Genomic DNA, 17,286 nt, shown 5'->3' on the forward strand with positions numbered 1-17,286 from the left:
GTATACATATTATACTACCCTATATTGTAATGTTCGTTAATTTTTTCTTCTCTTTACATTTTCTTATATATATATATATATTATACATGCGAACGCGTGCGAGGTTTCGACGCAATGCGATATATAGTGTCTTTTGTTCGCTACGAAAACATTTTTTTATTTATTAACAAATAAACGAAAAGCATTTATATATTAATATAGATACATGGTTTTATATTAAATTTTCTAGCTATGTACTTGTAATTTTATTTTGTTATTTCAAAAGCAGGTACCTAGAACGTTTAAATATTGTAAAAAATAATACTGTATTTATATTTTATTTAGTAACTGTTACGAGTAGCATCTTGATTTTGATATGACTTGATTCGTATTCAATTAAAGTCTTATGAGATTTTTAACTTGTTAAGAAAATTATAATTTGATTTGTGATCCGAAGAAAAGTTTGTGAGTAAAATCTATATTAGTCGGCTTTATACTTTATATTTTTTTGTTATTAATTTTATTCAGTGAAGTTTTTTTACGAATTCTAATTTATGTTGGCTTATGTTATATATACTTATCAAACTATAGGCTCGTCTATAATATTCAATTTTAAACAGAAATATTTTTCTTTACGACTCGACAACTAAGGTTAATAATATGATACTACGTAATGTACATTAAGGATGCTCATAAACTTTTTTAAATTAATGATAAATTTATTCAAATTCTATTTTTGCAAATTTGAAACACACTTAAGACCATATTTTGAAATTCTTGAGATTTATTATTTTACAAATATATTTATAGGAAGGAAAATTAATAGTCCTTAAAAATGATAATAGATATTATAATAAGTATTCGATTTAATGTATTGGTATACTTGACCATTTTTATATTAAATTACTTCTATTCTCATATCATCTAAATCCATTATTATAATATGTACCTATTATCCTTCTTAGTAAACAAAGTTAAATAACTTAAAAACTATTTATTAGAATTTTAAATTTGATAAGTAAAAAATGTTAAAATAATTAAATAATTTACTGTGGTAAGAGTAGTCAAAACAAAAGTGGAAAACAAAATTTTGAACTTTTTAAACATTTAAAAATATCATTTTTATCTATTTAAAAAAATTCCAAAAATCAAATTTTTAATAATTTTGTTTTTAAAGAAGAAAAAATAGATAATCACACTTGGTGAATCACTCTATTTATTTTATAATATATGTATTTGATAAGTAGAAGTAGATATTATACATATAATTATAACTCGGTAAATAATTTGGTTTGCTTACTTAATAATTTAAAAGCACAAAACGTATGTGCACTGTGTGGTATAAGTAAAGTGTCTTTATACTTAATAATATATCAATATATACTAGGTAATCCTTTTACCGAACATCATTCATTATTTCAAAAGCTATAAGAGTGTTTGAAAATATTTTTTTTACTTAATTTCTAGTCGAAATAAACAATATTTTTATCATTATAATTTATGTTATTTTTTTTTTTAATGACAACATATATTTTTAAACTGATATTCTTAAGCAGAATATTTTTTTAAATATTCTGATATCTAAATTTGTGACTAATGAGTTATACATATTTAAAGTAAAAAATAAGTGAAGAAGTAGAGCATAATTCTGTGAAGTATCTCTGAATCCCCTCCGCTAACCTAAATATTAAAAAGTATAACTGATAAACTACTCGTCTGAATTTAAATTTCGAAAATGTGTCGAAATATAATATAAATATTTATTTTTTTAAGTTTTTAAATATTTTGCTTTAGAATATGAATTTAAAAAATGTATATTTCCATTCAAAAATTAAATAACTTAAAAATTACAATAAAAATTATAGCAACAAAAATATCAAAAAAAAATTTTCAAAAACGTTAATAAATTTTAAAATAATGAATGGTGTTTGATCAAAGAATAAACCTGTATTTAATTTAATATACATTATGTCTTAATACTAGTTCTGGCTAGTTATGGCACCAATAAATATTATAATTATTATTATTTGTCACACTTAAATTTTCCGAATAAATTTGTTTTAACTTTAATACGTGTAATAATAATTTGTGGTCATTTATAAGTGTACTAAATATAGGCAGATAACTTACATGAGAATGTGCATAAAATTAAATTTTGTTTCTTCAAGCTTTTTAACAGAATGATCAAGATATATAATCGGATTTGTACACTAAATAATACTCGGATGTATGTTATCTTTAGAACTTTAGAATTATATAACGATACTTACACAAGAAGGGTAAAATAATTTAATAAACCGTTTTCTCATTATTTACGTACTGTCTACAAAATTCATTTAATTTCTCGGACCACCAAGAGTTCTAATAATAATTTCAACAACATTATACAATGCTCTCTTATCTATTAAATAGTTTTATTCATGATAATCATAAACATTACTTATGTGCTATATCGAAAAATAATCTTTTCATTATAATTAAATGTTAAATGACATGGTAGGTTCTCTAAACACTCATGTCTTATTTAGATGTCTCTTAATTTAGAGCGTTAATTCCATTTTAATGAGCGTACGGATAATAACATTACTCGTGAGAATTTATACGAACATCGTAATACATAAATATAAACACTCGAAAACACTCGATGGATATGTTTAAAGCACACTTAGATTGATATGCGCTTGCACCATATATTATATTATAATATAATATAGTTAAATGGGTCGATGCCATACCTATGTATGTATTTATATTATATATATTGTAGTCTACTTGGAGATTATAATTCAAAATCGAATTTAAGGAGCTTAAATAATTCATTATATTACTAAACGAATATAGGGTTAATCTTGCAATAGACTCGTCATATTGTAAATACGCATTAGTCATAGTAACTATACCTTCGCGTTACTGGGACGGAGTGCGTTATTGTCTTATTATTGATTTGTACTAGATCGACTTTGTCTTTACAACAAAAATTGTATTTAAATTTAAAACACATCTTAATTTTTACAAACAATAAAACTAATTCGAAGATCGATATTAATTTATATTAAAGATTTACCTATCTATGTAAGACAATGTATTAAATATTTTTCGTCTAACCACTCCAACGACAATAAATATTTAATCTAAAAGATTCTGAAGAATTTATTTATATCATTATTGACTAAACTCATCAGCTGTCAAGCATATTATGTAATTTCCTACTTAATTCATATTTGTGTCAGCGAAAATCCTATGATTTTGATTGTCAAAATTATAACTTGACTTTGATTGTCTTATTCGTGTTCTCTACGCTGAACGAATATTATGATTATTAGTGAAATATTTTCTATTTATTTTATAATGTTTTTCGTTTTAGCGTAATCGGATCATGTCGATCCTCTCTCACATGAACAGAGCAAAACCCCAGATTATAGTGAAGTTCAAAGCAGCTTTGAAACTTTTATATCTCGCTGTTTGCCGTTAGCTTCTTTATTTTTTCTCTTCTCTCCGTGTCGTTGCTCGTTTCTGATTTATTTATGGGCTTCAGCATGTTCTCCGTATACACTCTTTAGTAAATAAAACACCTTTAAACGCAAGTGTTTCCGGTTGATCGACTTTTTCTCGTGTATAACGGCCGAGGACCCGCTAACCGACCACACATCACGACCGAATAATTTGAAACAAACCTCCAATACAACCCTCATCCGCCATTCTGTCGAGACGCCCTGGAATTATAATCAACGACGTTTACACCGAATAGCAATCGTTGTTTTCCTTTCCCTTTAAATTCGAAATACGATTTTTGACTCAAAATAATGAAATCGAATAGTCTTTGTAAACATCGACTGTATAATATAAAATTAGGTCTGTTGTTTACCAGCAGCACATATAATAGTTGTACTTTTGCTTTATACTACAACCATGATACATAATACATATTATAATATAGTGTATACTGTATATATATAGTATAGTACTATAATGTTGATTATTATAACAACCTAACTTAACGGACTTAAGCTTATAAACATAATATATTATTTGTATGTATATACGCACAAAACAAATAATACGATATAAACTATATATTAGTACATACCTACCTATCTACAAATCATTATAATATACGTGTATATGGGTTATGTTACGGGAAAATTTAATTGACTTATTATCTAAATGACGTTTAAATCTGTCTGCACTAGTATGACTTCGGTTTGCGTTCAGATATACGTAATCGAATTCCAAACTTGTACGCAATGATATGCGGAACCCCCTCCTCCCGGCTTAACCGAAAAGCTTTATAGTTACGCGTTTCCACTCCGCTTAAACACGAGATAACACACTGCGCAGATGTATGTAATAATATTATATAGCGTCATTGCGTCAATACCACCACTACACGATATTTCGGTGTTCACTAACCTGTGCAAAATGCTCTCACTGTTCGACCATCAGTCCTGCGGGACTAGTGCTATTCGATTAAAGACCGGACATTTCTAATGAAGTGCAGATGATTTTCGGCTATTTGAGCAGAATTCACGGAATTCTCCTCAATATGCAATATATATTATATCTAAAAATACGCGTTTGCGTGAAAATAATATTTTGTAAGTTTGGTAGGAGGAACTTTTCGTATATTATATAGTCCCATCGGAATGTCCTCACTTAAAGTTCACTAACCACCCTCACAGCCAACTGCAATGTAATCCAACGTCTATTCGGAAACGGATGACGAATCACACATCGATGGTGGCAGCGGCAGCGGTAACACGGATTAGGTTATATGGTCGGAATAGAATTTCGATGAGACAGTGTATATATATATATATATGTATGTACATTGTACGTATTTATTATATATATAATATATAGTAACCGGAAAATTACGGGAGGACTGTCATCTTATTGACGGTGCGCAATAAAAACGATTCCGGAAACCGGAACAAATCGCTCCGGTGGACTTAAGCTGATTGTTGTGTATGTGTGTGTGTGTGCTAGACATTTAGTTTTTGATGGCTGACAGGTTCAATTTTTCATCGCTTAAGGGTGTCTTTTAAGGACCACCGGAAAGATCCGTTTCCCTGTTTCAGTCACTCCTCCTTGTCACTATCGCTAACCTCACCACTATCTCCACCCAATCATAGATAATATCCTAAAATGTAACAATCTTCTCCTTCCATTCATTATGATGAAATTCATTAACAACACAACTCCATCATGATATCGTATTATAAACCCTGTACCATCGATACGTGATTTGTAAATTACATATTTATATATTAATTATTACATAGTTAAATGTAATTATACTCGAAGAAAAATTAAATAAATCTTTTGTTCCAACTTTTTAACATCGTATCCAAAAATACTTTATTAGCAAGCGCTGTTGACTACTCTTATTATAAACATACATTCAAGTACATACATGTTACTACAAAACATATAGCATGACACTAATGTTTAATAACATACAATTTAATGAGACATATTCTATTTATTTCGAATTTATTTATGTTCCTACCTATTATACACAACTTAAAAGGTTTTATAATAGTATAATATTTTGGAAGACTGTATGTATTCAATTGTTGCAAATAGTTAAATGTTATATCTAACATCGTGTGCTCAATCGGTTGGTATTATTAACGTTTATGGTAAAATTATGTAACTTTTGCTGAGTAATTTACCTAAAAACGTGTTTCCAAATAATTTAAATCTCAAACGAGTGTTAAAATACATGCTTTTCATACGAACTAAATGGCCTACATAACGAGCAAAATGAGTTATCGCAGTGACGTCAGCAAACTATCATGTAATATATACTAATTAGATTATGTTTTTGAAAATAAGTAAAAAGCTCCCTCCCGTTATGAAAAATAAAATACAATTTAATTAATATTGCAAACATTTATAAGACATCGGGAATATTTTCAAAAAAAAAAATATTTAAGAAATATACTAATGTATACAATATAGCTGTAGTATGGGATAATACTATAGTATATTACATAAGCCGTTTCAGCATTATTCTTAAAATATACTACATTCAAATTAGTAATAATAATAGACATTATGGTTGTGTAATAAGAGTTAAAGTTCTACTATTTTTCAAGTTTTGGAAAAAAATACTCAACTATACTTCGACACATAATCATAAAATATGAAACGTGTATTTAACTCAATTTACCATACAAGACTAACGATATACGAAAATGTCCGATTGCAATAGCAGTACATCTTAATATAATATGTTAATACGATAAGCATGTCACGTTGGTAAAACATGTATAATATGTTTGTGTATAGATCTCCCTAGTTTTTCTCCCCAATGCGAATGGTACGAATGCACCAGTACTACTATGAAATTCAATTAAACATTAATTATTACAGTCATCGCGTGTTTAATAACGTAAAAAATGTTATGTGTTCTTTTTTTTATCGTCGAGGACCCTAAAACTTTGAAAACAATGGTGCACTGGTGTTTCAAGTTGAGGCATAATGTTTCTTCTTTTTTTGTGTTCTCCCTTGTGAAATAACGATATTATACGCGACAGGGAGCTTCCGATTACCGCAATAGCGACAAAGTTTTTTAGGAAAAAGAGAAGTGCACGAGGAAAAAAGTAAAAAAAAAAATACGACTTTCATTAGGGTCTGGGATATATTCTGTAATATAATAAATCGTTCTTGTGGTTAGCCTTTCAGTAATACAACTCTCAACAATACAGCTTTGCTCTTCAGGAGTAGAAAAATAGAAATAAGGTAAAATATTACGTTCTCCACTTCTTTGTTCGAACTTATAGGTCCTGAAAAAGAAATGAAAATACGTTTCAAATAGGTGGTGTGGTGCCCTTGGTATTAACCCAGCAATATCGCTCAATATTATTAAACTTTGTTTTTTTTATATGAAATAATATAGTATACACTATTTAAGGTCTGTGTTGTTCAATTGTATACCATTTAAATTTTTTCAAAAAATATTCACGTTTCTAAAAGTAATGTAAAAAATAGTTTATGACTGGTTTTTTCGCAACTAGTTTAAGTCATTAATATTAATATTTATTTTAATTTTTTAGTATATTTTTTGTTTATTTGTATTATGTTTCTTTTTTCTCTTTTTTCAGTCCTTTCTTTTTTAAATTTCAATCACGTAATTTATTAATTATTAATTTTACTCTATATACCTTACACAAGCTTCTAGCTTAAAAGAGATATAAAATCATGTTAACTATAATATTTTAATTTTATATTTTGTAATTTATGATGATTTTATAAAATAAAAAAAAATAATAATGAATATTGGATTTGTACGCGCAGGTATTTTAATCCAGCATTGTTTCGATTAAATCCAGCTATTAACATAAAATATTCTATAATATATATGCATATTTAATTTATGTAGTTATAAAAAATATTCAAGTGTTGTGTTTTATATGAGTTATTAAATTCCTCGAGATAAAAATGTGATGTTCAAAGAAATTGAGTAGCTTATTCACTTTTCAAATTAATACCCATATAAATATTTATGTTAAAAATAATAAATATTATTTTATATTTTAATTCAACATACTAAAATAATGTTGCTTATTAATAGGTATTTAAATATAAATTATGATTTATCTGAACTATTTTTTTTATCTCTTAATATAGGTTAAAAAACAATAATTATCAAAATTATGATCAATATATTATTTTTAATGTTTTTTATGAATTTATTTTCATAATTGGCTTCTTTTATAATCACTTAAAATATTACACGGAAGAATTAATTAAAATTAAATGTCACGGATTAAAATCCACAACATATATCCAATTCATTTAATACACTTGATGGAGTCGAAGGAAAAATAATACACGAAAACTTAAACAGGAAATTACATTTCAAATTACTTGAACGTATACTCGAGGCAGTAAAATAGCCGGCAACGCATATAAGCGTGGATTTTTCTAACTATAATATTGTAAGTCCAAGGTAAAATAATCAGATCAAAACGATTATTATATATAGTGAAACGAAAAAAATCGGTAATTTTTCATTACATTGGACTTGTAGGGTGATTGTACTAGGGCGATGGGTTGTTATCTTGTTTCCTTCGAGGTACAAACGAATTAAATATGAAACTACGTATAGGTACATTTGATTCGGTGTTACCGCCATCAAATTTCCGTTTATACGGCAGACGTGATTTTCCAACGCGATTGTTAAAATCTGATTGGTCACGTTCGTCGAAGTCAAGTTTTAAAGTTGTTGTATTACATCTATTTAGTGACTAGTATAATATGTTCTTTCACGAAGTTCTCTCAGACTTCCGAAATGAAATCAAAACGACGTTTTCAGGTGGATATAATATCGTATTGTAATCGTAGTGTATAATATTATACGAATATTATACACACTGCCGCGGACAATAAATGTCAATGTTGGAAACTTACGAATTCGACTCGATACTTCCGACAGCCGATGTCGTACGTTCTTATCGACGAAAGCACGCTGTATATTACGCTATTATTGTTATTATTATGTATATCATTATCTTGATTCTCCAATCGAACGTCGTCCTGTACATTATATAATGTAAACCGTGTTATCGTCGTCGCTGTATTAGATATATTAAAGTGGTGGCGGTGGTGGCGGCGGCTATGGTGATGTGACAGATTCTAGTGTTTTCGGTATTGGATAACAGGATAGGACATGGCAGAGTGTATCAGAGAGCCGCTAAGGGGTAGAGGGTGAAGGACGGTTCGTTGATGTCGGAAGGAACGGGTTTATATATGTATGTATTTTATATATGCGCGCGGTGGTCGACTAGGGGATGACGAAGGGTCGATGTTGGTACGCGCTGTTTATTGGCGCTGGGGGGCTCATTTCGACGGAAACTTTCATTGTCCAACTTCGACGAACATTTGTCTCGTTACACGGTTTTAGTTTCTGTACAATAATCTTTGTCGACTATATACTTTATATTATATATATATATATGTATATTTATACACGAGCACCGGTTCGCGGGTGGTATATAATATAGCTTTTATGGTCTGTCAGTCTCCGGAAAGTCTCTTAATCGCGTCACGTAAGATCCAATTACGTTTTGCCAGAATCCGTGCTGCTTACACGCACAACGAACGGTACCTATACAGTCTAAGAAAGATAGAGCAACGATAATATAATAAGGATAATAATAATTACAATTTACGTTACAGAAAGTATAGTAAATTCTGCATGTAGTTCGTTGACTAGCTCGACCCTGGTCATAGTCGTCACATAACTACACTATCAATCAGTTCAAACATGTGTTAATTGCGTATTATATTATAATAAAATACGTTTTATGGGTAACTGACCATTGTACATCAAATTTTCACTGTCGAGGCCTATTCGTTCTCTACAGTTGAATAAACCGCACTGAAATAAATGATAATAACAAAAACGTCGGCATTTCTTCCATTTCTGGGGGTATATAGGAAACGAATATAATAATAATAACGACGATAAAATTTAATCTAAGATTTAATCCATCTCTCTTTCCAGTCGCGTAATCTTTTTTCCTGATGTTATTGGTGATGAATCGGCGAAAGGACCATGGTAGCATGCAGTGGGATGTTAAAAGAAGACCGAAATTCCTCTTTTGAATTATCAGACATAATCTCTATGTCCCCATTTGAATGAGGCCCGGGTACTCGAAAAACAATTTAATACAACAATAATAATAATAATATTCTCTATGCGTTTCGTTTAAAAAGCACCAACAAAATAATCTCAGCGTAATCCGTAGATTTATTCTCTGTGAGTTTTAAATCACTGATAACAATTTTAAATCATTACAAACGCATATATATATAGTCGAATCTGCAGTTGAACGATTTTTCGAGACGAAATAATGAAATCGGATTTGTCAAACGATAAACAAAATTAAGCGCGTGGTTCTGCATCGCAGAATAATAAATTAAGCGTGTATATACATGCGCAGTATACCTAAATTATATTAATATTGTGTTGTATTTTATTGATTGCGTCCACGGAAACCGATCGATCACATAAGTTTAGGTTACTAAGTACGACAAACTATTGTTGTACATTATCACATTATCCGATATGAATTTTTTTTTCTAGATTTATTTTACTTGCGGCATATTGTATATACAGTAAGAAAAAAATTATATTCATCAACCGAATAATGTCTAATTTATCGCGAACTTTTACGGGATCGAAAGCGTAACGACGTATGTACCCCTACCCCAATCCCTTAGCTGTACATCAGAACGTAATTCCATCGGAATGTGCGTGGGTTGATTAATTCAAAGACTTTCGACGGTATTTTACCGTTAGTGAAACACGTATATATAATAATAATATGGAAATGCGCTGAATTCTTTTTACTCCCCCTCCACACTTACACACACACAATTTGATTATCCTTATCCCTTCCTCTGTGTCGACCCTTACCCTTCCATCGATTCACCACCAACGTCATCCTATTCTGGCCATAGTGACTTTTTTCCCTCCACTTCCACATCTCCACCACCTTGCGTGTAAAACAACCATGTATGAGTATATCCGGAAAATACTGCCGAACCTTGACTCCATAAATCACCGTACCGGTTGCCCGGGTAACTGCAGCCGCCACGTGTTTTGTCTGGGACGTATGTAGGGTACGTAAACGTAGTCGTATAATGTAGTAAAGGTGTAATATGTGTGTGTGTGTGTGTGTGTACGCGCGCGTGTGAAAGTTATACGATTTTTCAAAAGGTTTCTTTTTTTTCTTTTGGTAATAACAGAATTATTCAGAAGTTTCGATTTAACTTTGTCACGCGTGATACCCCATCAATCTTAGCACCTTTGAACCCGTCTGGATATCAAAATAGACCACCACCGTCGAAAAACACACGTCCTGCCCAGTGTATATACGATTTGACCTAGACGTCTCATAGAATTTCCGAATCAATTTTCACTGAAGCGCGACAGGGGAATAATGTTTTTAAAAAAAATCTTGGTGATAAATCTAAAAAAATCTGAAACTTCAAAGGAAAAATAAAATAATAAAATATATAATATTATACGTGAACTATGTTGCAGATATTCATTTCTTCTGTTAATACAAGTTGATTCTCATTATTTCACTATAAACATTGTACGATGCTAATTTATTTTATAAAATTATTTAAAATGAACATTTTATCTCTCTACCACCATACATTTTTTTTTCATTTCATGAATATGTTTACAAAACAAATTTTATCGACTACAAAATTGGTGGTAAATATTTTGTCATTTTATCATTTTTTACGCTTATATTACGATAACCTAAAGAACCTTTACAAGAATTAGAGCTATTCGAGTTACATTGACTTTTAGAGAACATGAATTAAATTGATACAATCTAAATAATAATATTTTTTATATTCTATTAAACATTTTTTACATAAAAAATTAGGTTATTTATCTTATTTTCTTAATTTTTGAATGTTTTTGTTTTTTGTAAATGTTTAAATTATCAGGTTTGCTTTCAGACTCAATAACGAGTAAACAATATCTTTGTACATCCCAATAAATGTGATTTAATAAATAATATAAATATATAATATTTATATTATATATTTATGTATATTTATGTTAGATACAGCTAGATACTATTTATCTTAAAAATTATGGTTAGGCATATTAAGTTATGATAGGACGTGTGTGTTTCTTACTAGGTTTCCTAGGTAGTCACTCATTCAAAAACTAGCAATGGAAACACTCGCTTAACGCCATGTCTTACGTAAATCCGTACAGTGAGTGTTAATTCTATTCTGACCATGCTGTTCCGCCGCAGTGCGGTGCATCCGATGCAGCGAAGTACAAACTGTTTAGTTTTTTGCTGCACTTGCTGGTGTTACATAAGTAGGAAACGGACTTACACTTACACTGTCAGTCAATTAATGCGCCAACTGTGCCATACCATGCCCTTACTCAACAATTTAATAACAATATATTTTTCAGTATAACTACCAGTAGTCTACTTATAGTAAACTACCTCTAGTCTACCCATTAACATTTGTTATTAAAGTGTTATCAGATATTATACAAATAGGTAGTTTATCATAGTTTATTATAATGAGGATCTGAAATTTAATTTTTATCCATTCTAATATTTCTGAATATCGAGTATACGTAATTTCAAGTCTATTCAGGGTTAATTTTAAGTTCTCATTCTGTACGTTCTAATTAAGATGTATCTTGTTTTAAATATGAATTATCACTCGAGCTAATATAAAGTTATTATAGTATAACCTAACCTTTTAGCTAGGTGGAAATATCACAAGTGATAACGAAAGAACTATTTATCTGTTTGTAAAATTATTAATGGTATACTTTTTATATTTATATAAATAGCAGCATCATAACTGTTTAACTGTATATTTCCCCAGAGACACTATACTGACATATCTTATATTATAAAATAAATATAATATTCATGTAATAATACTAATAATGATTTAAAAATAAATTCCAACAAAAAGCATGGCACATACTTGAGGTATGAACTAAATTATACTCGCGAGTCGCGTATTCAAAAGCAACAACCAACATTTTGATCGAATTTCCTTTTAATCATTTTTTTTTGTGTTAATGGTTAATTACATAATATGTTTGTATATCTGCATCATATTATCACGTATTTTTCCTTTATTTATACTTAATATACAATATAATTATACGTATAATTATAATAAGTATTACTATAAAATTGTGTACTATTTATACGTAAAAAAAAACATCTTACTTCACTTAAAAATTTTAAATAGGATTTTAATTTTTCATTATTACTTGAAAATTATATAGAAGGGGGATAATATCAAATATATTACATTTTTTAGATCATGACTCATGAGTTAAGAAGGGTATACCAATCTGCGTATGGTTAAAAAAATATCAGTGTACACTGTACAGTGAGTACGTATATAACCTACACACATCCATTTTTTCTCTAAAGTAATACAAAATGAGTCAAAATAGCTTTGACGATAATTCATTCTGATTTATTCCTAACGGACTTCCCTGTGGACAAAAGTAATAATAATAATAAGAAAAGTCAGCTGACCACGTAAAGGAAACGACACAGTTCGCTGATTTGCAGTTAAAGAGAGGGTACCGTACACGATGGGGCCAAACGAAGCGAAACAGGGATATGAATGCATTCAGCGCATAGTATATATGTATACATTATTATTATTATAGTACCTATATAATATATATAGAAGAGAAGGAAATTTGAAAGAAGTTTGTCCTGACGGAATGGGAGACGGTTTAGAAAACGATTCAAAGATTTATAATATATATAGCAAATATACAAAGAAACTCGTACAAAATCGCACAAAATCGCTCGTCCTTATAAAATGCGATTTTTACAATCGTTTCTCGAATGTAAACAAATTTAATATATTATTATATATACTGAGATTTAGCTATTGCAGTATTTACTAGAAATTATATGCTCGTTTAAACCAATCGTTTGAGTCGTTTGACAATTTAACTAGAATTTAAATTTTAACATACTGTACTATTTCTCTCAGTATAGCTAACTAACTGCCTAAAAAAAAAAAATCAGTAAAAAAAACTTAAAAAAAAAACCAAGATATTTATTTTCACATTTTGATCATATTGATTTCATTTATTCGATTTGCATAAAAATGTAACGATACTGGAAATGATAACAAAATTACATCGTTACGTTTATACTACAATAAATTGTATAGTTTTTACATAACATACATTGGTAGTATATTCTGGTTAGCGAGTAAACCAATAAATATAAAATAAACGTCCTTCATTTTTCAACGAAATTCCCTCGATTTTTTAACAATTAACTAATTGTATCGTTTTGTTTGTTTACAGGATGTTGCTTCGTAACGTATTATACGAGAAAAGCCGCTCTCGATGCTCAAAACGCTTTACACAATATCAAGACGCTACCAGGGGTAAGAATCACTATCTCTATACCTATATAATATATAATTGTATTTATTTACTTTTAATTTAATTGTTTGTACAAGGTATAATAGTTGTAGACTATACCGTATACACTGTGTCACTATTGTTGTCTGTCACTATATAATATTATCTCCCTATAACCTCGCTTTCTCTTTTTCCTCCTTGTTCACCATAAATTGCATTATTTGCTTATCAAATGGTTCTGGGTTGGTTTTTTATATTATTAAATCGTGATGCTCCCGCGATAGTCGAACAAAAACGATTTAATTTTTCTCTATATAATATTATTATAGCTTCCACAGCTAATTCCACCGTTTTAAATCAATTAGAGCAAGATTAATCGCCACGCCGCCGATAGCGCGCGCGCACCCCCGGTTCGGTGACATTGTTTTTACAAAGCTGGTACAAGGCGTCCCGCGGAAACCGGCGGACCGAAACACGCAAAAACTGTCACTAAAAAGGGGCAAAAGAGACAAGATAAAAAAAAAAACGTTCTCAACACAAAGGAATTTTTCACCGCAGAGCATTTTATAATGATCTCTCCTCGCATATCCTCACCACCATCCCGCTCCATAACCACTATACCGACTAACCTAAAGCAATATATATATATATATATATTATATACACACCACCCCATCCGTCCGTCCATCCTGCCATTGCGGACTTTGGTGCACACCTAAATGCGCGAGTAAATCGTTCAAAAAGGGGAAAAATTTAATTTGCATATTATCGTATTATCACGCCGCGGCATACCTATAATATAGTCAAGAATTTTTGAAAATATAAAAATATATCTAAACATATTCTAATACTGGTATACCTACAAGAGATACAATACCTGGAATATTTTACAATTGTGAGCTGAAATTACGTTTAAATACGAATATGGACTACACAGTCCAGAATGTATCTGAATGACCTTATGCATTCACCGTTTAATGATCATGATCACCGTCGCCGTAAATAAAACTTTCATATTATTATACTATTATGAAAACTGGCATGTTCGCGTTTTCTTTACGACTGCTGTCTAATACAACGCATCAATACATATTGATAAATCAAAATTACAGTTTTTTATTTTCTTGTCCAACGAGTTGATCGTTTGAGGTTAATACATTCTCCTAATTTTTTGTATAATAATATGCGTTTACTTAAATATTCTAAATGTAATAATGATATATTTACTTCCACCTAAGACAAATTAAACCATGATAATTTATCAAGTCAAATAAAATAAACATATTCAAAATGTAAGGTTAAATCAGTTAGACGTAGATATGGTAAAAAATAATTGGTCACGAAATTGTACGTATATTTGTATACCTATTGATTTTATTATGACATTTTTAAATTATGTCCGATAACAACGGTATATAAATTATATACATGACGATTCACCAAGCATACTGATCACCATTGTTCATTTAATAATGAATTAATTGAAATTTTTATTTTAAAAAATTTTAAATATAGGTACTTCAAATTTTAAAAGCACATTTTCAAACTCTTGAGTTTTTATAATTTTATGGACTATTTAAGGAAGTCCTGTAAAGAAACAAACTTCTGTTTTTAAAATAGAACCCTTTTTATACTGTAAATTATTTCGCGTATATTTTTTGTAATCGATTTTATGTAACCACTTTAAAATATTCAAGTCAGTGTTTTTTAGTTATTAAATTCTTTATATTAAGAATAAAAGTCATAATAGTTTTTGAAAAATATAAAATGTATATAACAAATATAGTATTTATTATACTTAGATCATTTTTTTAAAGTTATACATATCTATATTATATAGATAGATTAACATAAATTACTAAAATATTCAAATTACCATAGCCTTAATATCTTCCAAATTTTTTTCACGGTCTTATTATTTATATTAAATAAAGTTTAGTAACTTATAAGCTACTCGTTTGAATTTTGATTTTGATACGTCAAAAATATCTAGAAAAATTATCCGCTAAATAATTTTCTGCGCATGAAATGAATATTGTCATTAAAAAACAAAAAACAAAAACACAATTTTGTATCTCCACTGGATACTCCTTAGTCCTTCTGCAGTAGTACAAAAATCTCAAAAATGTTTGTTTAAAAATTTTAAAAATATTATATTTTAAATAACTGCATTATTGAAAAAGAAAAAAAAGATAAACACTGAGTATGATTAGTAAGTCACTTTATATATTATGTAATATAATCCTTTTTTTTATTATTATTATATTATCAGGTATTTAGGTACATTATTATACTTTCCAACTATGATTTTGGATAATGTATATTTATTTAATGGATGAATAACACAACAATAAAACATTTTAACTTTAAATTGCCAATTAAAAAGTATATACTTATAGTGTTGTTATCTCGAATGAAAAATTTGTTTAATTTATTATATTTAACTGAATTGCATATTATTATTTATTTCCGTTTGATGTTATATCAATCGATAAGCACATGAATTTGAATTCAATGCGTTCCACGTCCTTTGAGTGAAAAAAAAAATAAGTCATTAGTCTTGCTCCTACACGACTAAAGTATGTATAGCGAGAAGAATGATCACTAGGCTTTCAGAGGAAAAGTTCACGCCTTAAAAGCACGATGGCTGACATATTATATAGTGCCATTGAAATCTGAATAAGCCAATGTATAAAAATAAAAATACAACGAGAGTATGTTTGACTTTAAAACACTGAATTAAGTGAAATAGCATATAATTTACGTTCAATAACAAATCAGTTCCGACGAGAAAATGTCTTATGTATTTGTATATAGGTACTACTTTTATTTTTATTTTTACCTCTATACTTTATACATTGATAATAATAATCGTTTGAAATTTAAAAAATCCCTTTTTATAACCTTTTTAATTTACTGAAAGTCCTCTAGGGCAGTTAATCGATAAAGTACAACGTAAATTATGTATATATACTTTTTTTTATCTCGTGTGTGTGTGAGAGAAAGTGCTTGACCACCATCATATATCTATATACTTGAGACAGTTTCTTTGTACAATAGCGAGCTATACTTTTATAATCAATTTTATACTTCATTAAATAATGTCAATCAAGCTGTAAAGTACACGCGTAAATGTCTAAATGAACAGCTTAATGTGATTAAAGCGCTTTCTGAATTTATTTGCACATAGCCATATAGGTAAACGAAACTAAAGAGCTTAGCTCAATTTATGGAGACAAACTATAACACCAAATGAATTAATATTATTATTTCTAGTGAAACATATTAATGTTATGCTTATTTACCGTTATGTCTTTTGTGTATGTTCTATGTTATAATTATTCATTTTAGTTCAAAGACCTCTCGGATATGTTTAATATAAACAT

General features: G+C 29.1%; 1 protein-coding gene across 13 annotated transcripts in view; it reads left to right on the top strand.

The window, feature by feature from the left end:
* LOC114119561 (CUGBP Elav-like family member 1) overlaps positions 1 to 17,286 on the top strand; it is a 180,995-nt gene that overhangs the window by 99,028 nt on the left and 64,681 nt on the right. For all 13 annotated transcript variants that reach the window (XM_050204393.1, XM_050204395.1, XM_050204387.1 and 10 more), the window contains one exon: positions 13,841 to 13,923. In XM_050204393.1, coding sequence (XP_050060350.1) covers positions 13,841 to 13,923 — 83 coding nt within the window. The remainder of the gene's footprint in view (positions 1 to 13,840; positions 13,924 to 17,286) is intronic.

This window comes from Aphis gossypii, chromosome 3 (genome assembly GCF_020184175.1).
Source record: "Aphis gossypii isolate Hap1 chromosome 3, ASM2018417v2, whole genome shotgun sequence".
Taxonomy (NCBI): Eukaryota; Metazoa; Arthropoda; class Insecta; order Hemiptera; family Aphididae; genus Aphis; species Aphis gossypii.